The sequence below is a fragment of the Linepithema humile genome, chromosome 6, assembly GCF_040581485.1.
Source record: "Linepithema humile isolate Giens D197 chromosome 6, Lhum_UNIL_v1.0, whole genome shotgun sequence".
In the NCBI taxonomy this organism is placed as follows: Eukaryota; Metazoa; Arthropoda; class Insecta; order Hymenoptera; family Formicidae; genus Linepithema; species Linepithema humile.
In genome coordinates, this window is record NC_090133.1 from 9,720,078 (window position 1) to 9,746,884 (window position 26,807).

A 26,807-nucleotide genomic window follows, 5' to 3' on the forward strand; every position below is an offset into this window, starting at 1 on the left:
GTTTTTTTCATTTCTTTTGATTCACTCTGCTAAGAACAGAATAAAAAAATATCATATATATTTGAAAATTCAAGGCCTATCAAATATTCGCAACAGTAGAAAAAGTGTAAAATACAATTTTTATCATCCTCTTTTATCTTTAGAAGCACATCAGCTTTCTTCTTTTCTTCCTCTTTTATCACCAAGCGACTAAAATGTGAGCAATAATTTATTATTTCATTGAAACAAACTCCTCTGTACTTTTCATTCGTTTTTTATTTTCTCCTTGCTTAGAAATCAAAAAAATCTACAATTTTCTCTTCCAGATAAATCTCCTTTCTCTGTTGTAGTCGTGTATGTTGTGTATATATACATAGCAGATCTCTTCTGCTTTGTTTCTTACAATCTAAGCGTCTAAATGTGAGTCATCAATTATAAACAATTTCATAGAAAATTTATTTATGTGATTAAAACAACGCATAAGTAAATAGAATCGTAATCGCTAACCTGTGTGAGCATGAGACGATAAACGAATTTGTACAATTTATTATGCGTGTAATTCTAAAAAATAATCTTACAGCTATATAGTGACAGAAATGTTATTCTTTCCCCTTTTTTTCTTATCAGGTATACCATAAAGTAGTAGTGGTAGTAGCATTTTTCTTGGAGTCTCAAATATGTTCCTCGGATGGTCAACCGTTTCTCGTTTTCCTTTTTGTATCGTGCACCGAGAGTTCACTTTCGAGAAAACGTGGTCGCGCATTATATGTACAATCATAAATAATAGCATAACGTGATGAATATCGCACAAATTCTGAACCACAACTTACAACTATTGCGCGAATTCAAAACGAACGTGGGCGTTCGCGCACGAAATTCTGTTTGAAGTATGTTTGTGTTTTGCATATATATACAGAGTTAACTGTGAGTTCAGTGTAAAAACGTAAATCAAACTAATCTATTGCGATTTTTTTTTCGTAGACGAAATATCAGCGTGTACGGATCGAGTCCTCCAATTGAGATTTGGAATCGGGAAGTTTACGCACTCGAGAGCTTGCGTTCTTCCTCGATCGACTTTAGATTAGTATATAATATTAATTTCATATACCAATCATTCGTTTCTTCGCATCGGCGGCTTTACGAGACTCACGCATTTCACACGATACACATCTGCGTGGTAGATTTGTTCATATCAATAAAGTTCTATATTAAAGATAAATAATCTAATACAATCTACTTTAGATGCATACTAAACTGAATCTTACGCAATGTTTTCATTATTCGCAAAAGTGAGATAAATCTGTAAAATCAATAAAGACCGATTTAAATATTTCTTACATAAAATGGGCGCAATATATTACAAACTTATATCATTCCTCTTTATAATGTTTTTTCCCTATCTTTTTTTTTTTTATAAAAAATACAAAAAAATAATTCCAGATTGAATCCATATTTCGTAAGATCCGCTTTAGATGCAATTTTAATACGTTTACACAATGTACATGAATACTTGTGACCTTGTGTACACATTTTTGTGTATGCATCATCTTCTTCAACTGTATATTATTTGCATTTATTCGAGGGGGAAATTGTATAGAGAGTATTTAAAATATCGCGGAGAGTACAAATAGATGATAAAGCGGATCTCACTATTTATCAAATCCTGTATGTTTCCACACGTGGGAAATAAAAAATGATAGAGATTTCCGGTGAAAAACTAAAGAAAGATTATCTTATATAATTATATTTCATATAATTATTAAAAAAATAAATGTTAATCGTACTATATGGCTTTTCTCTTTTTTTTTCACTTAGCAATAGACAGCAAAAGTCCATCGTTACGAATAAAACTAACAACGGCGGCACAGCATGAGCTATAAGTTCTGGTCCAAAATTCACACTGCGTACAGCACTCAATGCGGAACTTAGAATTCGCAAATTGCAAAGGGAAAAGGGGGGGTGATTTTATAAGAGGAGAATGTTCACACAATTATAATAAATAGCGGAGACCGGTGCGTTCTCTACTTTTACACACTTAAGTCTACTCTGAGAGTTTCAATTTTTTTTTCCTATGTATACTGGCACAAATTGTTCTCCGTTTTTTTTCCGTGAGAAACACACTGCTTTAAATAAATTTTTACTGCACTACCACTTCGATTCAATTCGATTTGACATACGGCTACATCGGTGTTTTTTGATTGATTTACTTCCCCTCGGAAAACTTCTCCCTCAGACTCTTGATTTTGTGGACGAAATACGTCTCCAGAGACTCTGCGCACTTGAAGAACGGCGACTCCTTCGGGTTGTAATAGCGACAATTGTCGAATATCTTTGTCATGTCGCCGATAAACTCGCTCAATTTCTTGTAGGACCGATCGTTTATCCTCAATTCGATGGTCTGCAAGTCTGAAATGCGCGAACCGACATACAGTTAAAAATTATGCCATTTATATAAAAATATACATTTTATGAATGCCAAAGCATAACTTTAGTATTCAGAAAATGTAATGTTAAAGTTATTAATCTGAGGAGAGAGAGAGAGAGAGAGAGATAGAGATAAAATGTTTAAATTATAATCACGATACTTACCCATTGGTTCTTTTATTACTTTGTAATAATCTGGCGCTTCGTTGGGATCCACTGGTTCCATGAACGGCCATGCGCTTTTATGACCCTGAAACGAGTGCATTGATAGTAGAAATGTTAAATCACTTTAAATCACTCACTCAAATTCTTGCTTTTGTCTTATTAAGAATTTTATTTTAATTATTAATGAAAGGACAAAATCAAGTGATAAAAAGAAATTGTTTTAAATGGTATTTCTTAGTACATTATTTTATATAATCGTTATACAAAACAGGGTGACAAACGTATTATCATCGTAGAATCAATTTGCATAAATCTTGAGTAATATTTTGATGAAGATGACTTACCTGTATCTGCTTGATTAATTTTTTCAGCAGATCGAGATCCTTCGCGTTGAGGTTTTTCATATTGGCGAAGTTGACAGAAGAATTTCGCTGGCAATTTGGACAGACGTATTCGTCGATGTTGTCGGCCTCCGATTGAAGAATGCCAACGCATCGACCGTGAAACCAATCTTGGCATTTGTCACAGCATATGTAAAACCTTCAGAAAGAAAAAGACGCATTATTTCAGACTCTAATTGCACGATTAAAGTAATTGTGTGAATATACATTAAGAGAGTATATGAGAGTATAAATTCATTCATAAATTAATGTGATTTAAATATTTCACGTCACAACATTGATACAATTATGGTTTTAATTATGCTTTTATGTCAAATTACTTAGATTTTAAATTATATTATTGAATTTTAACAAAATTATAAGATACAAGGACTAGACTCGTATGATATAAATCAAATTAATACATATTAAAAGGCATCTCGAGCCATCGCTGGATGTTAGTGCGAGAATTATTAATTTTTTCATATAGAAACTTAATTCGTCTACTAGAGACAATATTTAAAGTGTACACTGATCTCGGATTCGAGATACTAAAGTGTACGAAAATTACATACATTGATCTCATTATTAAGAATCTAAATGTATGAAATTAAGGAAAGAAAGAAAGTCATTTGAAAGAAGGAAGAACGAGAGAAAAAATATCAGAGCGCGAGTGACTTTAACAAAATTGTATTGTAATTGTATTGTATTGTTATTAACGCGAGAGACACTTACTGAGATTCATCGTAAGGCTGTTTGCACAAACAGTACAGTTCCTGCGTATCTCTTGCATGTCTGCATTCAGTACAAACAAATTCTGACAAAGACTTGCTCATTTCTTCCGTGATGCCCACGCAGTCACCGTGGAACCAATTGTTGCATAAGTCGCATCCCACATAAAATCTACAAAAAAGGAGTTATTTATGAGTTTATTAATTTTATACTCAAAAGTCTCTCCTTGCTAATTAAATAATGTTATAAGTAGCTCGTCATTCAATACAATACAATGCAATCGTCATTTCAAATGTAATATTCGAGTGAATTTTAAAGAATATTACAAGTTTCTTTTCACGAGTTTATCAGCGGTGTCTCATAATTAAAATATTAAGTTGGTGCAAATGAAATGGCCGTTTTTCGTATATTAAACTTTCCTTTGTAATTCATCTTTCTTTACTCAGATAGCGCTGTATGTATACCATTTGACAAATATGTGTCTTAAGTGTGAATTTGTACACATAACTTTATTTATTTACTGCAGTATTAATTATTGAAGTTCGCATTAAAGGCAACATGGAAAATAAAGAAATTCGTTTAATTTATTTATATGAGTTCAAACTCGGTCATAGTGCGGCCGAGGCAACGCGAAACATTAATACTGCTTTTGGCGAAGGTTCTGCCAGTGAAAGGACGACGAAGCGTTGGTTCAAAAAGTTTCGGTCTGGAAACACAAATCTCGACACTTTACCTCGCGGGCATGCACCCACTGTCATTGACAACGCCGTTTTAATAAGTACGATTGAAGCAAATCCGAGAACAACGGTTCGAGAAATTGCAGGAAGACTCAGTATCCATCATTCAACTGTCGTTCGACATTTAAAAGCCACGGGAAAAGTAAAAAAGTTGGATGAATGGGTTCCCCATGAACTGACAGAAAAGAACAAGATGAAACGTTTAGACCAGAGCTCGGAATTATTTCATCTTTTAGGCCGATTCTCGTGGTATATGCCTCCTTTCCTCTCCTTACCGCGCGCGCGGCAACCGCTAGGGCCAGCGCCGCCGAGCGTTAAGAGCGGCGCTATCCGATAAATGTTAGGTTCTTCTCCCTTGATCATTAAAAGTGAAAAAAATGTATTAAAAATATTTTTTTCACTTTTAAATTTATTATGTGGAAATATTGAGTTGGCAAATAAGTTCGTTCGGGTTTTTATAACGGAATATAACACATTTATTACGCAAATAATTTTCAATGCTTGTGTGGGATCTATTGAGTGCTGTAGCAATCTCTTGCACCGATTGGGATGAATTATTATCGACGAAAGCCTTGACATCATCCGAATTAATCTCAGGGCGACATCAAGCAATATACAAAATTTCTAGAACGGAATTTGGCAAACCATTTTTGGCATGCGCGTTCTGTTAGAGCATCATCCCCATATACACGGCATATTTTTTTATGAGCATCCGCAGCTCGCTTGCCTTTTTGGAAATAGTAACGCAAAATATGACGATAATGCACTTTGTCCACTTCCATTTTTACAAGTACCAAGCACACAATACTAATGTTAGCCCAAGCAAACTTTATGGAAAATTTACGTAAAAGATAACCTTTCAAATGTCGAATTTAGTTACAATATAGTACCGAAAGGAAAAGAGTGAAGTCGGCATTGAAAGTAGTACCAACCAAAAACCGAACGAACTTATTTGCAAATATTTCAATAGATTTCTACGTTACTCATGAGGTACTATTGCTATTGAGGAAAAAAATATTTTTAATACATTTTTTTAACATTAATTGGATAGCGCCGCTCCTAACGCTCGGCGGCGCTGGCCCTAGTGGCTGCCGCGCACGCGGTGAGGAGAGGAAAGGAGGCGTATATCACGAGAATCGGCCGAAAAGATGAAATAATTCCGAGCTCTGGTTTAGACTACACATTGCAAAAAAAAAACCATAAAAAAAACTAGACGAGTTGAGGTTCGAAGTTCTTCCTCATCCTCCTTATTCTCCAGACATTTCACCAACAGATTACCATCTATTTAAGCATCTGGATGGGTTTTTCACTGGGAAAATTTTTCAAGAAGAGACTTATAAAAAATGCATTCCACGAATTCATCGACTCTCGTTCTTCAGATTTCTTTAAGAATGGCATTGATGCACTTGTATCACGTTGGCAAAAGTGCATTGAAGTAGATGGAGACTATTTCGATTAATAAAACAAGTTTTAAGTTTGTCAAATAAAAGTCTAAAGTTTAAATTAAAAAACGGCCATTTTTCATTTGCACCAACTTAATACAAAGCTTTTTTTTAGTTAAAATTTGAATACTGAGAACAAATATCTTGAAATATTAAATCAAGATGGCTCTGAGATCTTACTTAGTCTCATCGTAGGGAGTTCTGCACAAGCAGTACAGCTTCTCTTTCTTCATACGAGTCGCAGCTGCTGCCGAGCCGCTCGGTGGTGTCGCGCTGTTTCCTTGAGCTTTGTGCTTCTTCGGCCTGCTGCCGCCACCACTGCGGGATGGGCTAACCTGTTGCGTCGCTTGCGCATTGGCCTTTCGCTTGGCGCTGCCTACCTTCACCTCGTCCTGCTTGTGTCTCTCTGCTTTCGTCCTCGTGGCAAGTTCCGCTGACAAGTCCTTCTGCAATGATATTTATTCAGCATTACAACATTTTGTAAATTTCAATAATTATTGATCTTAAAAAATTGATGCGGGCAAAGAACTTCAGATCCAAATTATCGTGACGACATTATATTCATTATTCTAAGTGAAGTCGCGCATATGGTATTGTAGAATGCTCCTTTCATTTTAAGATGGTTATTGATTTGGCAAACTGGAGAATTATTGCATCTAAGTTACACGATTAAAGTTAATTGTAAATCGCAGGAATGCACGTGAGATTCAATTCGGCAACACGAGACTTTGCGATTTTACGTTACTATCATATGTTATAAAGTGTAATTTAATTTTATATCAATTATTAGAACGATTCGGCTCATAAAAATTAATATAACAAAACAAAGAAAGATGAAGAGCCAATGCAGGGCTTTGGTTGCAATGTTAAAATCTTCTTTTATTCAAAATGTTGAAAAGCATACGTTTCGGTCGAACTTTCAACCATCTTCAGGACATTTAAGTCTTAATACATAACAGAATAAAGTCTTTACAAATATTCAACATTTTGAATAAAAGAAGATTTTAACATTGCAACCAAAACCCTGCATTGGCTCTTAATCCTCCTTTGTTTTGTTATATTAATTTTATATATTTTATAACGTGCTACTTGTAACACATTAATGCGCCATATTTACCTGTATATCAATTTGAAGTTCTTTCTCGAGCAAGGCTCTCTTCTTAAGAATATCTTTTTTAAGAAGCTCTTTATGCCGGAACAATAAAACCTGCATCCGTGAGTGAACTTGTTGCTTTCTTCGTTGCTCTTGACTGTCTTTTAATTTTGCAGATCGATTCTTGTTGGGCGATGTCTCATTATCTAATGTTTCTGATAGCTTTTGTACTCTGCAAGTAATTGTCATATTTTTTTAGAAATATATGATGGGTAAGCTTATAAGTATATTTATAAACTTACTCATCTTACAAAACATTTTATTTCTTATAAAACTAACAAAATATTTATAATTATATATTATATATTATTTATAAAAATTATTTAGTATTTTTATTAGTATGCCACATTATTGAGATTCTTTTACTCTCAGCATGGCATACAATCTTTTAAAGTGTTTTTTGCAAAAGAATTAAAAAAGCGAAACATAGAGTTGCAAAATACATAACAAAAAATGTAATAATGATGATCTCCTTCGATATTTTAGCCAATAGTCTTCAAAAGGACATCATCATGATATTAAAACATTCTTAACTCTAATGTAGCTTAATGTACTTGTTTTGCTAGGCAATACATTTGTAAATATGTGCTTGGGATGTAAATACACAATACCGAATTCGCTATACTTCATGACACTAAAGCCAATACTTTAATAAAATGGAATAAAATACGAAAATAAAGCTTTATTATGCTGTATTTTTAAAATTACATTAAACAAAATAAAAAACAATGCATTTGTTTCAGAAATTTAGAAATTTTACAATTTAAATTCGATGTGTTTTTTTTTACAAATGTTAACAACACATTTCAATATATTCATACCTATAAAATTATAAAGAAAGGAAATTTTAAGCCTGAAAAAAGAACCTTAAAAAAATCTAAAATTTAGAAATGTTAAGGATGGTATCGCATTATAAAAATAAAAGCAAAATGAACGCAATACATAGCTTTGGTTAGTAGGACTGCCTAATACAATAGTGCAAATTTATTCAATTCTTTCGTTGAAAAAAAGAATAAAAAACAGAAATACACAAAATAATAATTTATTGTTTTTAAAAAGTATGTTGAAAATTATAAAAAAAATAAATAAGAAAATAAAACAATGATATATTGCATGACAATTATCGAGTTGTTTGAGTAACAACTATTGGAGGTTTGAGTAACAACAACCATAAAGGAAAGAAACATTAAAGTATACAGCCAAATTGCACTACTACGTTGCATTGCATTATTGTATTGCACCCGAGTATATCAATTCGTGTGCTTACTTTGGGGTCGTTTCGCGATTTTCTTGCTTCAGCGCAGGTCTCTTTCTAGGCGTTTCTATCCAATCTTTGTCATCTTTATCTTCGCTGCCACCAGACGCTTGTACGCTTGTCGGCGTCGTCATCGCCGCCGCCGTTGGAATGTTCGACGTTGGTGCCGGTCGTTTGCGCGATGGCGGACGCGGCGTCGTCACCACGGGCGAGTTGTGGTGCGTTTGATTGCTGGTCATCGAGTTCTCTACGCCGCCTTTCATCTGCTTCTCTTGGTAACGTTGCAACTGCAACAACTTCTCTTCTATCTCCGGATTGAGGTTTTCTTGTTTCAAGGCAATTTTAATTGCTGAAAAATTTCGCACAAGAGTCAGAAGAAAATTCTCATACATATAAAATATATCTTTTGCATTTAAGAGTTAAATACAAAGCCTGTATTGATTAGACTCAAAAATTAAAAGAAATATGGGCTTGTAGGCCAAAGCAGATGTTTGTACTTAACGTTTCGGGCGTATCACAATATTGTCTACTTTAATCGTACTTATTCTGTTGCAAATCGCCATTTTCTCGCAGATGTTTCTCCTACTGCTTTTATACTTTGTATGTCCGTTGCTAGCTGCGTCAACAATCTTATATCTTGTTTATTCCAACATCCTTGTTATATTGTTGTTATTTATAAACAGATAGCAAGCACGAATACCTGCTTTGATCTACAAGCTCATGTCTTTCAATTTTCTCCTTCCTTTTTCAAAAATGTGTAAATTTTATATCTTTATATAAAGATTTTTTATATTTTGATATATATATAATGTATAGATTATGTATAAGATTCTTTATATAATGTATATATTTATAAAAAGATATACATTATTGAATTGTTAAAGCAAATTTTTTTCAACTTATTCATATGAGAAACACTTTCGAGAAAATTTTGCGGCACGAAAGACATTTCTAAAACTTTCTTTGGTTAAAACTACTGCGAAAAAAAAACTACTCCGAACATGTCTTGCTTCTGACAACTCTCGTTTATTACTTTGCATACTAACTTTGTTGAATGTAGTCCGGCGTTAATACAAATTTATTCGGCGCCGAGTCGCTTTCCTCTTGCAGAGGCTGTGACGAAGGTTGCTGGCCGTTGGCTATATTTGCCTTCTGGCTGTCATCCTCGGTCGCATTCGCGACGCGTCCCACGTGCTGAACGACCACTTTCGGCTTCTCCGCTGATTTTGCTGTTACTGTTTGTGGAAGTTCTGGAATGCTTTCGGTGGCTCCTTGTGGTTCTAAACAACAAGAACCATGCACAGCGTTGCAAATACCAATAATAATGAACTTATTCTATTGTTTCAAGAATAAGTACATTCAGTATTATTTATCAAATGCTTGGAGAAATGAAAAAACTAGCGTACCAGCAGCAGGCGGTGGAGAAACTGTGGATTGTTGCTGCTTCGGAGTCGACGCGACAGGAGTGCTCGCTGTCGACGAAGCCTGCGAAGTCTGAGTCTGAGCCTGAGCCTGAGGCTGAGGCTGAGGCTGCTGCTGCTGCTGCTGCTGCTGATTGTTAGACGGCTGTGCCGGTTGAACGGCTAAATAAATTTTCGTGGGACCCAACACGCCTTGCTTGCCGGTCGTCGCATGCGCTACAAGCGATACAGCATCTTTAATATTCGACCACTCGTCGCGCAGACCGCGTGTCTCGAGATTTTTAGACGCCTCACCTTTGAGAAGCTGCTGCTTCACCTGCGCCTGCACCATGCTCAACTGTTGCGCCGTGAAATCCGCGCCTTGGAGACCTTGCAGCACAATTCGCGGACCTTCGGTCGTCTGAATCACCTGCGCCGTGACGCACTTAATCACCGTGCCGGGCGGTTGTCCCGCCAGCAAGGAAGCTTCGATGCTGCCGGGGGCGGGCGCCACAGCGGGGCTCTGACTGGTCGTCACCGTCGACGCGGTGGAGGTGGTCGCCGTGGTGGTCGTCGCGTTCGTGCCAGCGGCCGCAATCGTCGTGGTTTGCGTAGCTTGCAACACTAGAAGCACAATTTCATCACACATGCAGTATTCCTCATTGAGATTCACTTCCTTCAAGCTTCCTCGATTCTTTCCTTCGCAAAAATGTGCGAGTAAACTAATCGAAATAACTAACCCTGCTGCGGCTTGCTGGTGGCGACGGTGCCCTTCACAATTATACCGCTGTTCGTCGAATTCAGCTGCACAATTTGATTTCCAGTGGGTGTGCTACGTATCACCACTTGATGGCCTCCAATCGTTGTCAATTGCGCCTTGCCCGTCGCCAATTGTTGCGCCAAATTTGCATTCGTGACGACTATCTGATTGCCGCTTATCACTTGTGCGCCCGAAGATATTACCTATAATAAAAAATCACTATAATATTCTCCAACAAAATGATACTCGATAAACAATTTTGTTATAGATAAATGAATTTTGAATAAGAAAAATAACAAAATAGTATCTTTTACGGCTTCAACAATATCGTTCTGAAGATTAATTCGCGATGATTGTTTATGTAATCAACTGTTAGGATCGTCACCTGTGCTGCCTGTCCCGTGTTGGCAACCACGATCGTGTTCTTCGTCGCTTGGGTCGGCGTGGCCGCGGCCAGAGTCACAGTCGTGGCTTTCACGCGCTGAACGACCTGCGGCGATTGCGCCTGTTGCGCCGTCGAATTCACTTTAGGACTCGTGTTGGTTTTAGTCGCAGTCGCACTCTCGGAAGTCGCCGCTTTGGCCGGGCTAGCAGTGGTCGCAGTCTTCGTCTGAAAGACGACCATTTGTAAATTGACGAATTGGATGAAATATTCAAATGTCTATCGTTTTTCCCGCTCTATTTTCGCCATTACGAAGCATTCCGGGAATATATTTTCCAGTGAATTACCTGCGAAGTGACCGTAGACGTCGTCGAATTCGATTGCACGCATTGCGCAAGCGGAGTGCCCACTGTTTGGCTTACGTTCAGCACGTGCAGCTTCCCGTCGGGCATCTGAACCAACTGCTGGCCGGGCAACAAGCCGCGGACCTGCAACTTTCCGTCCGGCCCTCTGAGAATTTGCACTCTTTGCTGCACTTGCACAGGCGTGTTGGTGCCTGGAATAATGCAATGTCAATAAAAATTATCATCAAACTGTCAAAGTGAATGAATCACAAGATATTTCGCACAATCAAGCCTTTCCCGACGAGCACGTTACTTTTGCTGATTTTTCAACAACAAATGTCCATTCTACAAATATTGTTTCAAACAACAAGTACCTGCTTGCGTGACTCTGATCAGAGATTGCTGATTCACCGCTTGGGGTTGCGACGTCTTCGGCAAGATGCTGGTAGGACCGGTCACTACTTTAGTGGTTCCGTCGGCTGCTGAAAATGTCGGACGATGCCAACGTCAGTTTGACACGTACAAGTAGCACGCATCTAGAGATAAGAACAAAACGACTAGATACTCACATTTCGTCATGTAAATTCGCCGTGTACCAAGGAAAGTCTTGTTCTGCGTGGGCGTCGTCAAGAGAGACGTCAGTTGCGACTTGGTGCTATTCGGATTTGCCGGAATCGCGACCTTCGAAACTAATTTAACTGTGCCGTCTAGAAAAAGAATTCGGTGTTACGCAGTTGTCTTTTTAATCGATAATTCGCTTCATTGACCGTTGAAATTGTTAAATGCGTGATGCTCCGAAATCAAATTTCAACGAACAAGATTGAAACGGATGTTACTGCGTGCAATTTGATTATTCTTCCTCGCGTCAGTAGTCCGGCTAACCTACCGTGAGAGGAATTAGCTGTGACTTTGACGAGTTGCGTGGCGGGCGACGTCGAGTTCGCCGGCTGGCTCTTGAGAGTTTCCAGGGCACGCTTCTGCTGATGGGCCGCTCGCTGCATGCGCAGCTGCTGCTCCATCTTCTCCTTGATCTCTTCCGGTGTCGCTTTGCCGATCACGAGCTGCTCGCCAGCCAGACCGGCCGTGCCGCTGGCGGCGCCGGTTTTGTTGCCGCTAACAACCACCGACTGCGGCACTCCTGAACGACTCCTAGTAATAATCTGGGCATTAGCCTTCTCTAACCTGGAGACAAGGACAGACACACCAAGCGGAGGGTTAGTTCCCAGTGGAAGAAAAGAAGCAAGCAAGGGTTAAAAGCAAGTCAGTCCATTTTGAAACGATTTCATGATTCTCGAAAGCATGAACAGAGGCCTGCTTTACACAGCGTAGTTCGTTCAAGTGAAAAAATCCAGAGATATCGGCAAAATTGATACTCAACCTCCTGAAAAACTGTTTACAAAATAAAATTATACCGCTGAAGAAAGAAAAACCCCATTGCGCGTAAATGTGGAAACGTTGTCTTCTATGATAAATACATTTCTAATCTCGAAATATAAAATTGAAAAGGAATTTTCTACTGAAAATCAATTTGAAAGTCGCTTAAGAAGATGTTTAACATTCGTGAACTTGAACAAACTCGACGAAGTCGACCAGTAGCCGGATGAGAAGATGAGAAAAATATTTTAGAGACAATTTCACAAACGCTAGCGACGTGAAACAACATGCAAAATATTTTGTCGTTAGACACGCGCTGCGACAAACGCTCGCCGATCGTATACCTGTCTCCGTATTGCTTGATCTCCCAGAGCTCCAGCTTGTCCTCGTCGACCCATTCTTCGGTCACCTGTGGCTCGGTGCTCTGCGGAGATTCCGGACGCTTTCGTTTCCTCAAACCGCTTCTTATGGACGTCACCTCTGCGCAATTTTTTTGCACATAAATATACAATGCAGCAAGTATAAATTTCGCGATCAAGAATATATCAAGCGAATTGTCTAATTAAAATTGTGAAAAAATATTTGTTCCAACAGCCGCGCTTCCGGTTTCTATTCTCTTTTTTTGTCATCGTCAAGTATTGAATCGCGTAATAAGTAATTTCGTTTCCTAAACTTTACTACAACTTCGAGGAAGAAATATTTGCCCGTTGGAAAGACAAGCAATTTATTCTCAAAATTCGAAATCACTGATCGTTCAATAAATGATCCACAAACCTCTGACTTGTTTCGGAAGCTCGAGAGGTATAACGACCTTCCTGCGCAAGTACTGCGTTCTGTCGAGGAACTGCCCGACATGGCGGTGCTTCAGTATCTCCAGCGACATGATCTCGGTGTCGGTGGTGATCTGATTCTTGCCATCGGTGGACATCGGCTTGGCCGCCATGTCGTCCCACCTTAGACATCCCCAGAGTATTCTAAGCTGAATCGCCGCCGCGGCCAGTGATTTTAGGCCGACAGTTCTGTACAACCAGCACGTTTTGAACAGAGGCCGCGGACACGGATACGGCCACACCGAGAGATTCGCCTTGGCCTGATGATGGAATCCCTGCACGGGTATCTTGCCGCCGACGCGAGACAGCTTCCTCAGCTCGTGTTGCGGCAGCACCAATATGCTGCGGTGCTTGTTCTTCGTGCAGAAGGTCGAGCAGAGAGGATACTTGACCGGCGTGCGTTTCTTTCTGCGATCCGCCAGCGAGATGGCGACCTTCTTCAGATACACCTTGCCCTCCGTCGACGTCGCCGTGTAAATACGCTCGCTGCCGTCGGCGTGCAGCTCTTTGGTGACCGCGCTACGCTGCACCGTTCTTCCTCTACGGTTCACAATCATCACCGTCTTCGCGCCGCTCTTGTTCGTCGTCGTGGTCGTGACTTCGGACGACGACGAGACGGTCACGGAATTGCGATTAACGGTGGAGTGTCCCTGCGCCGCGCCACCCGCCGCGCTCTGTACCGTCTGCTGAGTCGTCGTGATTGTCGTCGTCGTCGTGACGACGTTGCTCGTCGTCACGGTCGTCACGTCCGCGCTCGTCTCCGTCTTCTCGTTCTCGAGCTTGATCTTCTTCGCGGGTGGCGAGGAGGCAGCGGTGTCCTTCGACTTGGTCACGTTCGTCGCCGTCGCCTCCTCGTTGCAGTGGGTCGCCGACGCCACTGCCGATTCCAAGTCCCGCCTGATCGCGTCCTTCGACTCGTCCAGGACCTCGGTTTTCACGCTCGCCTGCGGCGAAGACGAGACGGAGAAGGACTGGTGGTTGTTGAGCGCGTTCGCTTTACGCATCAGCACGATGAGCTCGCGCTTCAGGCGCATTTTCTTCATGCACAGCGGCGAGTAGCAGGTTTCGGAGGTCTGCGCGGCGACGATGTGCACGATGTTGTTCTTGTTGCCGACGTTGGTCGCGTTACAGTAGCGCGAGTAACAGCCACCGTTCTTGCAGAACTTGAGAAGATCCGCGTACTGCTTCCGCGTCTGCTGGATACGTTTGCCGACTGACACCAACATTTCCTTCGTCGACGCGGACACAGTTCCCGTTTTGCACGCTTGCTGCTGCTTGCCGACGGACGACGACAGCAGAGCCTGCAGAGAGCCGTCTCCGCCGCCGCCGACAGCGCCATTCCCATCTGCATCATTCTCTTCGTGATTCTCGATGTCCATCTCCGAGGAATCTCCATCGCCACCTTTTTGATTTGCCGTCTGACTCGCCGGTTCTTTCAACTTCTCCTGCAAATTTACAAATAGTACAGATATTTCAGTGTAATGATATAGAATTTATAACATTGTTTTTGTTTTGTGATTAGAAAATACTCGTCAAACACACGCGCGACAGATGTATTATTTATTTTATCATTCAAAAGAAAAATTAATAGGATAAGTGATAGGATAATTAATAGGATAAGGAAAAATGTTTTGAGGAAATTGTGAAAGGATAAAGAGATAAGGAAAGAAAAGCGGTAGATAAAAGGCGTAGATAATAAATACAACAGGAAATACAAGACAGGTAAGAGAAAGAGAAAAGAAAGAAGATAGGCTAAACAAAGGACAAGGTTTAGGCATGATCTGTGATAAAAAAATGAGACGATCTTAGATAAACATAAGAGCAAAATTAAGATGTGCTATGAAATTGTAAGTTCAATATGTTTTGTTATGTTTTATGTGTATCTATGTTTATATTAAAATCAAAGTAGAGAAATATTATGCAGCATTATTTTTATTAGATAAGACGAGATTTTTAGTATTATAAAAAGCAATATGGAACAATTTTTGATCAAGAGACATGAGTGCGATAAGGTAATTTATTGTAAACCAAGTTTGCTTTTTGGTAAAAGTTGAAGTAATATGTATAATATTGGATATTTATATCCAACAGAGACATGTACTTACAGACTGCAGCAATCTTCTTTCTTCCAACAGCTTCAAATGTGTCCTGCGTGCCAGAAAATCATCGATTCTTGTCTTCTTTGCAATTTTAGGATAATGCAATCTTCCAGGAGTGATTAACGCCTTGGTGATGTCGATCTCTTCAAATTCAGTAATCGGTGTGAAAACTTTCTCAATTTTCATGCCGGCTAAAACTGCAAATTTTCTCTCATTAGTATTCTTAATGAATAAAATGCAATTCCATTTGTTTCAGTTATGCTACATTAAAAATTATACTAAAAAATATCCACAGAACTCGATACATACATGACAGATTCATTTTCGTTTCCTGTTTGACAGTCTGGGACTCTGATTTTGCCGACGAGGAAGAATCGACGCCAGTTGCCTCGCCGTCGGCCGCAGTCTCCTTCTTCACATTCTCCACTTTGCACTCCTGCTTAATCGCGTCGTTCTCCGCGTTCTCCTCCTTCACTTCCTGCTTCACGATGCCGTTCTCCGTTTTGTCCACGCAGTATTCCTTAACGAGGAACTCGTAAGTGGGCGGATCGACCGCGAGGATCTTCAGACCACCCTGATCCCTGATCTGCACCATGATTTTCTGCGGACCGGCGCGCAGGCCCAGCTTCGCCATCTCCGAGAATCGGTAGCGGCGGCTAGCCGACACCCAGAGCCAGCCACCCTGGCCGTGCACCCGGTACTCCTCGCCCTTCTGCTTCCACACCTGATGCTTCAGACCGAGGGTGTACTTGACGAAGTTGAAGAGCCGATTGCGCTCCTCCTCGTCCTCCTTCTCCTTCTTCTCCTTCTTGTCCTGCCGCTTCTTCTCCTCGCGCTCGAGCGCGGTCACCCGCTGCAGCTTCACGTGGCCGAGCTGATCGTGCCACACGCTGGCGAACACCACGGACTTGATGCACGCCTGCAGAACGATGAGAGTGCGCGCGAAGTCGCGCGGGTTCACGCAGGCGCCCACCGCCGTGGTCCACGGCTTCCGCAGCAGCGGCCAGTTCGTGTGCATGAACGGCGCCTGGATGTTGCTCTCCAGCTGCAGAATCGTCTGGCGCAGCGTGCTGACCAGCAGGGCGCGGGTGCCCGTTAGACTGCCCACCCACTTGAACTCCGACACCTGCGTGAGCGAGAACTTGTGCGACAAGTGGCGCTTCTTGTCGCGCTCCTCGTTCCGCTGCGTCTTGTTCAGCGCGACGGGATTCGTGCTGTACTGATTCACGTACGACTTGAAGTTGTTATCCATGCCGAGCTTGAACAAGTGCGTGCCGGACGCGATTTGATGCGCTTTCTGACGCGTTAGTCTGGTGCCGTCGCCCTCGGTGTCCTTCAGACTCTTGTCCAGCTTCTCCAGCTCCTCCTTCGACAGCGGCGCCGTGCTGCGCCTCTTCAGGTCGTCCATGTTGAAGGTCCGCGGTTGGAGCGAGCCGGTTTTCGATCTCGTCACGATGGTATGTTTCTTGCCTGAAACGGAAGAGCACAAATTTATTTTACGTGAAGAAAGCAATCGATTGTAGCGACGATATCTTGCAGTCTTAAGCTCGCTACTCACCGTCCTTGCCAATTTTCTCCTCTTCTTCCAACGTCTCTTCGTCAACGTCCTCGGACGATGATGTAGAAGCGCTGGTTTTCGTGTTTTTATCCATAGCAGTCAACGAGGCGTCGGCGTCGACCTCAACGGTTTCGCCGACCACCTCGGGCACCTGCATAGCCGGAGTTGACTCCTCGCTGGATATTTTAGCTTCACCCTCCGTCGTAACCGCCATACGTTCTTCGAGAGAGTCTGTGCCCTCGTGCATTCTGCGTATCATCTCCTCCGCCTCCTGCCTCTGCTTCTCCTTCTTTTCTTCCTCTTCCTTCTCCTGCTTCTCCTGTCGTTCCTTTTGTACCTTTTGAATAAGGCCTGAAAAAAATTTCAACAAAAATAAGCGATTGTCAATATTTATTTAACATTAGTACAATATATCAGATATTAAACTGCTATGTATATTTCAATAAGTTTAACATCCACGCGCGCGCGTGTCAATGCCAATTAAATGAAAAATAAGAAATCATATTAATTAATCTCTTTGACATTTAACGCTCACTTGATGGAAACAATTTTAAAGAAATAATTGAAAATAATAATTCTTACTGTTTTCTACTTCCAAGTACGATTTCTTGTTTCCCTTGAATTGATTAGTGATAGATTCCGTGAGCTCCATTTGACGGACTATTTCGTCTTTGTAATCTGACAATTCGCGATAAAGCGCTACTTCCATTTCGTTCTGATCTAAGGCAAGCATTAGTTCTTCTAGCTGCAACGGCGTACTGTAATACCACACTTCACCATCTTCGTTTTCACTAGAAAATAAAATTACAATAAATAATTAATGAAAAAAAGTCTACATTAACATGCATCTGCAATAAATTGGAAATTTCATCAAAGAAAATCCTGTAAAGAATTCTGAATAATTCTCGAAAAATATAAAATTTATTTTTCTTGAGTATAAAGTTTCCTCCTGCAGTTTTATATAATGTACAATCGCAAAGAGTTACCAACTAGAACATTGCAAAAACTTTTAGTTGTCTCTAAATTTGCAAATACATGGAAACACGACTTACACGAAAACCCTTCTCGCCAGAAACCAGTACTTTCTGCCGTGTCTGTCAAATCCCAAGTGCTCTTGTCTGCACAGCGATCCATTCTTCTCCACGTCGGGAATACAATCTACGACACCAGTTACTTTGTGAGCTTTACACGTGCTACATTGCCAATCTTCAGTAGGAACATCAACCAACGGCGGTTCCACACATTCCAAATGAAATACAGCTGGACAAGTCTCACAACACAACAAGTCTCCTAGCCGATGGCATACTCTGCAGTGATCGTCATAATGCATATTTCCTGTAAAACAAATTCTTCTTACTTCTTGTTTCACAATAACTTGTAATCACTGCAAAATTCTAAAATTAACTTGTCAAATTCCGTAAATATTGTAAATAAAAATCAATTTTTAAAAATATAGGTTATACTAAGTATCTGTTTTAAAAAATAAAACATGAAATTTAAAAATAGTTCTCAAGTGTTTGTACGAAATATAGAAATTATTTGTAAGTGTAATAGAACTCGAATTACATTACAAAATTACATCAGCTTGTTAACACAATGATACTTAATCTTATTAAACGTGTTTCGAACATGAAATAGACAGAGAATCAAGTCTCTATGCTTATTATAAATCAATAACTACTATTCTAAAAACTGTACGAGTTTTACATTACAATTACTAAAACATCAGCATGGACATAGTAAACTTTCTCCTTGCTGATTTTAGATACAATCAATGCCCAAGAGAGAAGCTACAGTAGATAAAATATATTACATTATATTAGAAAAATGGATTCTACTGTACCTTCATGCAACAAGTCCTCCCTCACAGGATTCGTAATAAGAAACTGATCTGTTAAAAATTGTAGAACCTTGATTCTATCCTCAATGGCAGTAAAAGGATATTCAGTTGTGGCTAATATCTGTAAAATATTTTGATCATAGCCCTTGTCGCTTTCTACGTAAGAACGTAACACTTCAGGCCATGTCATAGAGTCCACGAAATACAGGCTAACGTTCACCGAGTCCTTCTGGTCCAACGGACCGAAATGCGTCTGCTGCGAGTCCTCCTCTCTCAGTAGTGCCTTAATCAGCATGATGTGGATCTCCGCCAACAAGTTTGTCTGATCTTCGCACATGAGAGCGGCGCAAAAGTCCTCGAATCTGAAGGATGAGAGGCGTACCAAGCTACGAAAGTGCCTGAGCACCTCATAGACAGAAAGCGAGGGCATAACCAGCTCCTTAGGAACCAACAAGTCGTCTGAAGACTTGGGTAATACTAACGATGGCAATTCTCTGCTCTGTAGCCATAACGGTTCAGGACTTGGCGGCCGCTGCTGACCGAGCAACATTTTCCTGGGTGTGCCACTGGTGGTACTATAACTGGAAAGTGAAAAGTCGCTGTCGCTCGAAGGATCCGGTTCCTCTATACTCTCAGAGGTATCCACATCACTCTGAATGGGATCCTCCTCCACCTCGCTCTTCTCGCTCGACTCGTCGCCAAAATCTGAGCCATAATGGTACTCGGAATCGTGATAGTCCACATTGGGATTGTAGCCGCGACGCTGATAGGCGCCTCCCCCGGGTCCGGAATGACCGCCCTTGCGGGAGTGCCTGTCGCGCGCACCCCGCGATTTGTTTCGTTGATTCCTAGTGCTGCGCTTGCTGCTCTCCTCGCTCTCGACCGACGGTGACGTCGGCCGCGATGCTGTCGGCGTGCTCGGCTGCGAGCCCGGCGTCTCGGTGCCGCCGACGAGTGTCCCCGTCGCAGTTCGGTTCTGCAAATACTTAGGCTTTTTCATTAGATGATACTGAAATTTCTTTGGACGCTCCATCACCACGGACTTGGGCGGACGCCCTCGCCTCTTCGAACCTCTACCCGTCATTGTTACTCGCTCGTTACCGTGATCGTTGCGATAGTCGCTCAGGCGGTTAACAGTCTTCTTTTTGGAAACGGGCCTCGCCGTGTTCCGAGGAATCGCCGTTTGGATTTACACGCCTGATTGTCTACCTTCCGCTTATCACCTCCTCCTCTTTTTCGTTTCTTCTCTCCTCTCCTCTCTCCGCTCCGTGTCTTGCCTGCTCACTCAACACGTGGCGCGCGTGTCCGCGCGCTTGTAAACAAACACAAGTGACATCCCCGCGGCAACGAACTGGATCCATCCATGATGTCTGATGCACTCTGATCTTTGCGCCATTTCTCACGGCACACCGTCGTTCCGCGCGGTCACGTGACCAAAAACAATCGCCGCGGCGCGACGCAAATCTCGGTCGTATACACGCTGCCGCGCTCACTGCTCGTCAGCACGCCCGTGCACAGTTTCTCGTTCGCCGCACCGCGTACCGCGAAAAAAATCCTCGCCAAATTCGATAGCGAGATCGGCGACGGCGAATGACGCGAACTACGCCAGAGGGGGGTCACTAGCTGCGCGACGAACGGAGTCGTCGTCGTTGAATGGCGGAGCTGCCCGAGAGAGCGGCTCCGCGATTGGCTCATCGGTGATCCGCCATGTCGGCCGCTCGTCGACCAGCTACTCTACCGAAAATGGCCAAATCGTCGTCGCGCCGCGTCCTTTTCACACTCGACGACTCGATGATCACTCAAAACACAGCCGATCTCGCTTTTAATGCGCGTTACAGGACGCACGCGATCGATTTCCCCCGATTATCCAATTCAACCGAGATGCCTGCGAACGCCAATCACTTTCGCCGTAACTTCCCGTCGTATCTATTATACAGGCATATGCGATAGGTGGCGACATGCACGCGTCGCGTTTTCGAAAAAAACTCAATTCTAACCAAAATTTCGAAGCAACGAGCACAGCGGTATCTGACGAAAAAAAAAGTTGATGGCAGATTCGTCGGGAATTGCGAGCATTTGCGTCGAACGAGTAGGCGAGACACCTCCGTCTCTCGGTTCCTTTTGTGTCTTTGTACGCAACGTACACCCGGCTGTTACCTGTAAACCACACACAAGAATCTAACCTTAGTACACCAAGTCACGTCAGAGGACACTCGCTAACGCAATCCGACCGTGTCGCCATTTTCTGCACATTCTCGATCGATAAGATTTCACGACGCAAGTAAAATCACATTTTCGAGCGTGATACATTTTCATTTTGATAAAAGTTGCGCAGATTTTGGAATTTTTTCTCCCGCTACAACAGCTCGTGTAAATTTTAAGAAAATAAAATTTACAACTGCCGCGCCATCTTTCGTCATTTTTTTTATACTTCCACATATATAAAAACGAGCTTTTTTTCAATTCGATGGATAGAAACACAAGTATAGAGAAATTAGACAATTCTTATACTCGTTTGAATAAAAAGTTCATTGTCCTAAATCTTTAAAAAAAATTATACTAATAAATTTATGACGAAATTATTCTTACCGGCAAAGAATCGTGCGATTTTCTACATGTTTGACGGCGCCGTAGCGGCATCTAACGGCAGACAGCTCAATTACAACGCGATGAAAATCATAGTCGGCCATGATACAATGTGAAAAAAAAACATGGTCACCGTCAGGGACGAGACGCGAGAGTGCGCGAGTGCGAGCGAAGAGAGCGAGTGAGATCGCGTGTAAAACACAAATTTTTCAATTTTCTAAGTGCGACCGAGAAGCGTTCGCCAGGAAGCAAGCGGCCCAGCGACGAAGATGTACACGCTACGACCGATAAATGTACTGCCACCATGTCCGCCTTCGAAAGTCATGTACCAATTGCCGAATATTCTGACGGATAAGCATGATGGCAGTCGCATTGAGACGGACATCGACACCAAGATGCCCGACGACGTTGTCACAGAGCAGGTTATCCGCCTTCTGCAGGTTTCCGTTTCGTTTCCGTGCGCGGTGCCGCGACGTAAATGGCAATACATCGTTCGCTCGCGCGCGCTCGTTCACGCATGGGGCGCAGAAAACCGCGCGAAAAGTCGCGCCCGGCGGCCGCGACCACGTTTGTGCGTACGAACGAGACATGATGACTCCTCCCGAAAATTTCCGCGAGCACTGATCCGCGATCGATCAAGAGCATAGCGGAGGAGCGACGTGTCGTGGTTCCTCTCTCTCTCCCTCTTGGGGCTTGATCGATGTGCTCCTCCTGCTCCCCTCTTAGCATTGTTTTTTTTCGAGAGATTCGAACACGAAGTTCGGCGGACGAGCGTTGAAAATTGTGACTCGTGGGAAAAAGTGTACGTCGATTAAAATTGCGACATGAACGCGCCGTCGAGAGCGAGCGGTATATCATGGAGGGAGAAGAGTGCCGGACAAGAGAAAGACGCACGATTTCGATATTGTCATGGGCTATCTAAAACACGGAAGTCAGATAAAATCTCGAGTTGCCTTTAGAAATGGGGGTTAATTCTCTGATGTAATCGTTAACCTTATTATGATATCAAATTTGACCGAACGCACTAATCAACATGAAATGTTGTTATATGTAGTTTGCCAAGTGCTCACTATAAAAGTCATAATATTTACTTCAATTTGTACTGATTTATATATTTTATATCTAGTGCTTAAAGACATCCCCACTGTGATACATATGTAGCAGAGCGTTAGTACATTTGATGTTAAAGTCTTGTTTCTGCATTATTTGTGTATTAATATATGTAACATACTTATACATGTATTGTCCTGTGTCTGCGTTGACACTGTTTTCTTTGCGTTACGTAAAAAAAAATTGTGAAATGAATTTATAAAATTGGATTTACTTTTGATATCTTAACATTTTTATTTTCTCATTATAATGCAATATCTAGATTCTTTAATAGTTTACATTAATTAGTATTAAATGTAAAACAGTTGATTCCGGTTAATTGGACTATTGATTAGTTAGGGCAGTCATTTTTTGGGACAAATCCTAATAGATAAATGATAAGAGTTATTTGGGACATCTGCCAAAACCTGGAAAACACTTCACGCAAGGCATTTGGCATTTTCGTCACCTAGAAAAATCATAACATTTAACGATGGATAACATTAATCTCACATTTGCTGTTATTTCAAATAGAGATGGTAGCAAATCGTTCTTGCGATAGTAATGAAAATAGAATGAAAATAGTTCACATAATTCTTTCATTTGTCAAATGTTTAAACGGGGAATTGAAAACAATTGAATTTATACTTGATCTTTGTGTGGAATTTAAATTGTAGCACATTTCTCATTAGCACTATTTTGCTGTAACACAATATAAGAAATTTTAATTTTTCTTTGTATCTATGTGCATGTTGAATTTAATTTATACAGTAAAAATTAGATTGTAAATAACCCAATATAAAAAGTATTTCATGATGATACGATACTTAACATAATATCTGTTTGTTTTAGAAGCCTTTACGAGACTACAGTGCATTGGAGGCGAGACAGGAGAAAGTTCTTGATCAACTGGCGAAACTCAAGAACCATGTTCAAACACTGTGCCATTTTTTGAAACAATCTGATCGATTAGACGGTACAAAAATCGGTGCGGCACTTCCGGTGAGACAATTTCCACTAGGAAGCATTTTTAGTTGAGAAGCCAGTTACTGTATTGTATATACATATATAAAAATTGCATTTTCAAACTACTTCTCTTCTGTATTTTCATGTAGGAATCAACGAGACAACTCCAATTTGACTTAATAGTGTACGCAAACCCACGGAGACCACCGTTCTCAATCCTTGCCTTGCAGAAGCGATGGGAGAACACTGTCTTTAAACTGCAATCGTTTGTGCATTCTACTGTTGAAGGACCAGTACCAGTTTTCTTGCCTAACAATTCTGACCTAGTCGCCAATAATATTGTAAACTTAAAGTTGATATGGAAAAAAGGTGAGACAAACCTAATTTCTCTTGATCTTTAGAAAATATCTTTCAAAATCCATTCATCATGAGACGTAGATGTATTTATATTTCAGAAAAAACAATTTTTTCTTGTAATTAAATCTTATCAAAAATGTCAGTGAAGTTTTCCTTAATGATTTATTGGTATATTTATTTGAGTCAACTTTCTTTTTCAGTTGATCAGTTGGAATTTGTCAAAGATCTGTCTAGCCATCCTATAAGTGGCGAGGTCAATCTTCTTAGATACTTGAGCAGGAAGATAACAGGAAGAAAGTTTTATGATCAAAACGTTGGATTGCACGATAACCACATACTCGACTTATGTTATCGCTTGTCTGAGACCGACAAATTTATTGGTTCAATAATAAGTGAATTGAATGAGCTAGAAAATTTAGTGTGCGATTCTGAAGTGCTAAAGGGATGTATGCCTCATATTGCGGACATCGCCGTTTGGACTACCGTTAAGCATCTCTTTCCAAGTAGTCCCCTAAATAAACTACCGAAATCAATTAGAGAAGTGTACAAAGTTTGTGAAGAAATGTTTATAGATAACGATTTGGTACACACAAATAATTAATTATTAATGTTTTTTTTTTCCTTTTTGATAAAAACTGATTATTAATGCATTGAATGCCACGCTAATTTTGTACGTCTTACCCTCAATTTTTAACTGCCGGCTAAACTAGTGATTCTCACGGCATTCAACGTGTTAATAATATAAGTACATTATTTCATAAATAAATAATTATAAATGGATTATTTCATAAAAGCGATGTTTTTATTTGTATCCCGCACGCTCACTCGACACAGGCGTTTTGCACTGCGTTAGCGACACGTGTAATTAATGAAAACATTTAATAATTTCCACATTTCCGAACAGAATTTCAAATTATTAATCAGATAAGTGGTTCAGTGAATCAATTCGTTATTACTGAGAAACTCTCAAAACGGTATAACTTTTATTTCAAGATTAACAGGTCTTTTATATCTTATGCTATTAGACGTTACAGCTGATTTTTAAATGTAATGGAAATGTATAAATAAGTTTGAATTTGCACTAAAAGTTCGCTGGCAGTGTTCGCAAAAATATTCAAGTATCCCTGAAGATGCTTCATGGAGAAAGACTCGTCGCGTCGGGCGAGAGGTTCGTAAAACTTTTGTTTAAAAAAAAAGTGATAAAATTATTATCTAAATGCTTACAGCGAGTCTTGCGTCTATAAAATGAATGATACTATCAAGTATGAAACAATAATGATCCTACTTGTATTTATTTAGGCTTCTCTCTTTTTTCGTCACTTACGCAAATTTCATTATTCGCATAGTTACAATAAATGCTGCACTATGCAATTTATCGTAATTCGATATCCGGCTTTGGACGTACGTTGTGATAAAATGAGAATGTATGAGAAGAATACGAATACTGTGCCTCACAATCAGCAATTGCTATTTATCATACATATGCACACATACGTACACATATGTATACATGTATGTACAGTAGAAGCTCCATATTCGCCATAGTATCTGCAACCATCTCATTCACGAGTTTAAGAAAAGTGTCATAGCAATAAGCATAGAAGTGATTTTTTTTTAACGCTTTCACTTTGAGTAGCCCAGTGAGTTGGCTGTGATTCATTTTTAAAACGACGACGGAAAAGATGCGTCTCGCAACAGTTTACGGCACAAGTGTCGCGAGTATGGAACTTTTACTATATATCACAAGACGCGAATATATAATTAGGTATAGGTTGCTAAATAACAGCATTATACAAAATCTATATTCTTACGGCAAAATGTACAATTATTTACACGCGCCTGATGTAGTGCAAATGTACATCAGCGTCAGATTAGATTTATACAAGACGTTTTGGAATTCGCGATTTCCAATTCACGTTCTCAGTGGGTCGATAAATTGATATGACAGGCCCACAGGTCGGAACGTCAAGCGCGAATCTCATTTCTCCCGGAAACCTCCGCGATATTGCAAACGTGCGATAAATCGTACATATTCGTGAGAAGTATCTTTCGAACGTTATATCAGGAAGATGGATATAATGTAAGAGTCCTTATGACTGAATTATTCATGTAACTACGCACTTGCGAAAAGCAGAATGGAATTCTGAAATTGTTGGAAAGTTTTGATATATTCTATGTTGTTAAAATTTGTTTATGCCCATATAATCTAGATGGACCTGGACAGATTTATGCTAAGAAAATTTCAGATTCGTGCTCTTCTGCAAGTACGAGATTGACGCAATGTACGTACGAGATCCGTATAATACCTACATATGGTCCTTAATCTAATCAGAGAAAGTACAAAAGTATCTATTAAATGCAAAGTGTCTTATCGAAAATTATAAATAATATATATATATATATGTATATCAATATATCACAATACGAAGATGCCTCAAGCTTTCTATAGTTTACTATAAGTTTGCTATAAGTCTATGCCGCCAGCACGTGAAACGCACACGTGCTTTGGACGTAAGTCTTTCGCTCTATATATGTATATAAAAAGACTTCGCTTGAAGCGAGATCGTCGAGACGGTTGAATTTTGATTTCGATAAAATAAGCGAGACGCTCCTCGCGCCTCGGAATAGTCTTGAGAATTTCCTTAATAATTATACAAAAGACGAAAAACCGGGCAACGGCGCTCTCGATCTGGCCATATTGTTCATAATGATCTGACCGCCGTTTAAGCTAACGACCGCGCTGCCTTCCGGCTCGGAATCCGTGTACGACGAATAATTCCGGACGGGCTTCTGACGTTTCCACGACTGCCGCAGCGAGTCGTTCACGTTCGCGTAGTGATTCACGAAGGAATGTGGGTCGGACTGCACACTCTCATTCTCGCTCTCGGAACCCTGCAAGATGAAAGAAAAATCATAACAACAAACTTGAATAATAACGCATCGCTTTGTATTCTG

The 26,807-nt window shown here is 40.6% G+C and overlaps 3 protein-coding genes across 6 annotated transcripts in view; 1 reads left to right on the plus strand and 2 right to left on the minus strand.

Annotated features, from left to right (window-relative positions):
• Positions 1 to 237: 237 nt before the first annotated feature.
• E(bx) (nucleosome-remodeling factor subunit NURF301 E(bx)) lies at positions 238 to 21,580 on the minus strand. Of its 3 annotated transcripts, XM_012376947.2 has the most exons (25): positions 21,444 to 21,580; positions 18,858 to 21,011; positions 18,067 to 18,349; positions 17,597 to 17,805; positions 17,015 to 17,365; positions 15,766 to 16,926; positions 15,463 to 15,653; positions 13,302 to 14,802; positions 12,872 to 13,007; positions 12,040 to 12,335; positions 11,723 to 11,860; positions 11,528 to 11,635; positions 11,157 to 11,365; positions 10,813 to 11,037; positions 10,408 to 10,630; positions 9,983 to 10,291; positions 9,674 to 9,904; positions 9,314 to 9,547; positions 8,280 to 8,616; positions 6,977 to 7,184; positions 6,040 to 6,305; positions 3,684 to 3,851; positions 2,913 to 3,108; positions 2,569 to 2,653; positions 238 to 2,385 (listed from the first exon to the last, which is right to left on the minus strand). In XM_012376947.2, the coding sequence occupies exons 2-25, from the start codon at positions 19,936 to 19,938 to the stop codon at positions 2,183 to 2,185; spliced, it is 8,349 nt and encodes a 2,782-aa protein (XP_012232370.1). In that variant the 5' UTR covers positions 19,939 to 21,011; positions 21,444 to 21,580; the 3' UTR covers positions 238 to 2,182. The 3 variants fall into 3 exon arrangements, with proteins under 3 accessions (XP_012232370.1, XP_012232372.1, XP_012232371.1); XM_012376949.2 differs by lacking the exon at positions 21,444 to 21,580 and having other exon boundaries at positions 8,280 to 8,571; positions 18,858 to 21,339; XM_012376948.2 differs by lacking the exon at positions 21,444 to 21,580 and having other exon boundaries at positions 12,040 to 12,302; positions 18,858 to 21,338.
• Positions 21,581 to 21,709: 129 nt separating this feature from the next.
• AIMP2 (aaRS-interacting multifunctional protein 2) lies at positions 21,710 to 24,645 on the plus strand. Of its 2 annotated transcripts, none has more exons than XM_012376952.2 (4): positions 21,710 to 21,880; positions 23,382 to 23,531; positions 23,645 to 23,864; positions 24,053 to 24,645. In XM_012376952.2, the coding sequence occupies exons 1-4, from the start codon at positions 21,710 to 21,712 to the stop codon at positions 24,451 to 24,453; spliced, it is 942 nt and encodes a 313-aa protein (XP_012232375.1). In that variant the 3' UTR covers positions 24,454 to 24,645. The 2 variants fall into 2 exon arrangements, with proteins under 2 accessions (XP_012232375.1, XP_012232376.1); XM_012376953.2 differs by having other exon boundaries at positions 21,710 to 21,862.
• A 156-nt stretch (positions 24,646 to 24,801) lies between these two features.
• The window catches only part of sdk (sidekick cell adhesion molecule), a 33,754-nt gene continuing 31,748 nt past the window's right edge, over positions 24,802 to 26,807 (minus strand). Inside the window, exon 32 of the mRNA XM_012376950.2 lies at positions 24,802 to 26,744. Coding sequence (XP_012232373.1) covers positions 26,502 to 26,744 — 243 coding nt within the window. The 3' untranslated portion in view covers positions 24,802 to 26,501. The remainder of the gene's footprint in view (positions 26,745 to 26,807) is intronic.

Bases quoted from the DNA above. Each gene is read 5' to 3' on its own strand.
- AIMP2 (XM_012376952.2), top strand. From the start codon at position 21,710: ATGTACACGCTACGACCGATAAATGTACTGCCACCATGTCCGCCTTCG. The intron at 21,881-23,381 runs GTTTCCGTTTCG...TGTTTGTTTTAG, and splicing joins AGGTTATCCGCCTTCTGCAG to AAGCCTTTACGAGACTACAG. The intron at 23,532-23,644 runs GTGAGACAATTT...ATTTTCATGTAG, and splicing joins AAATCGGTGCGGCACTTCCG to GAATCAACGAGACAACTCCA.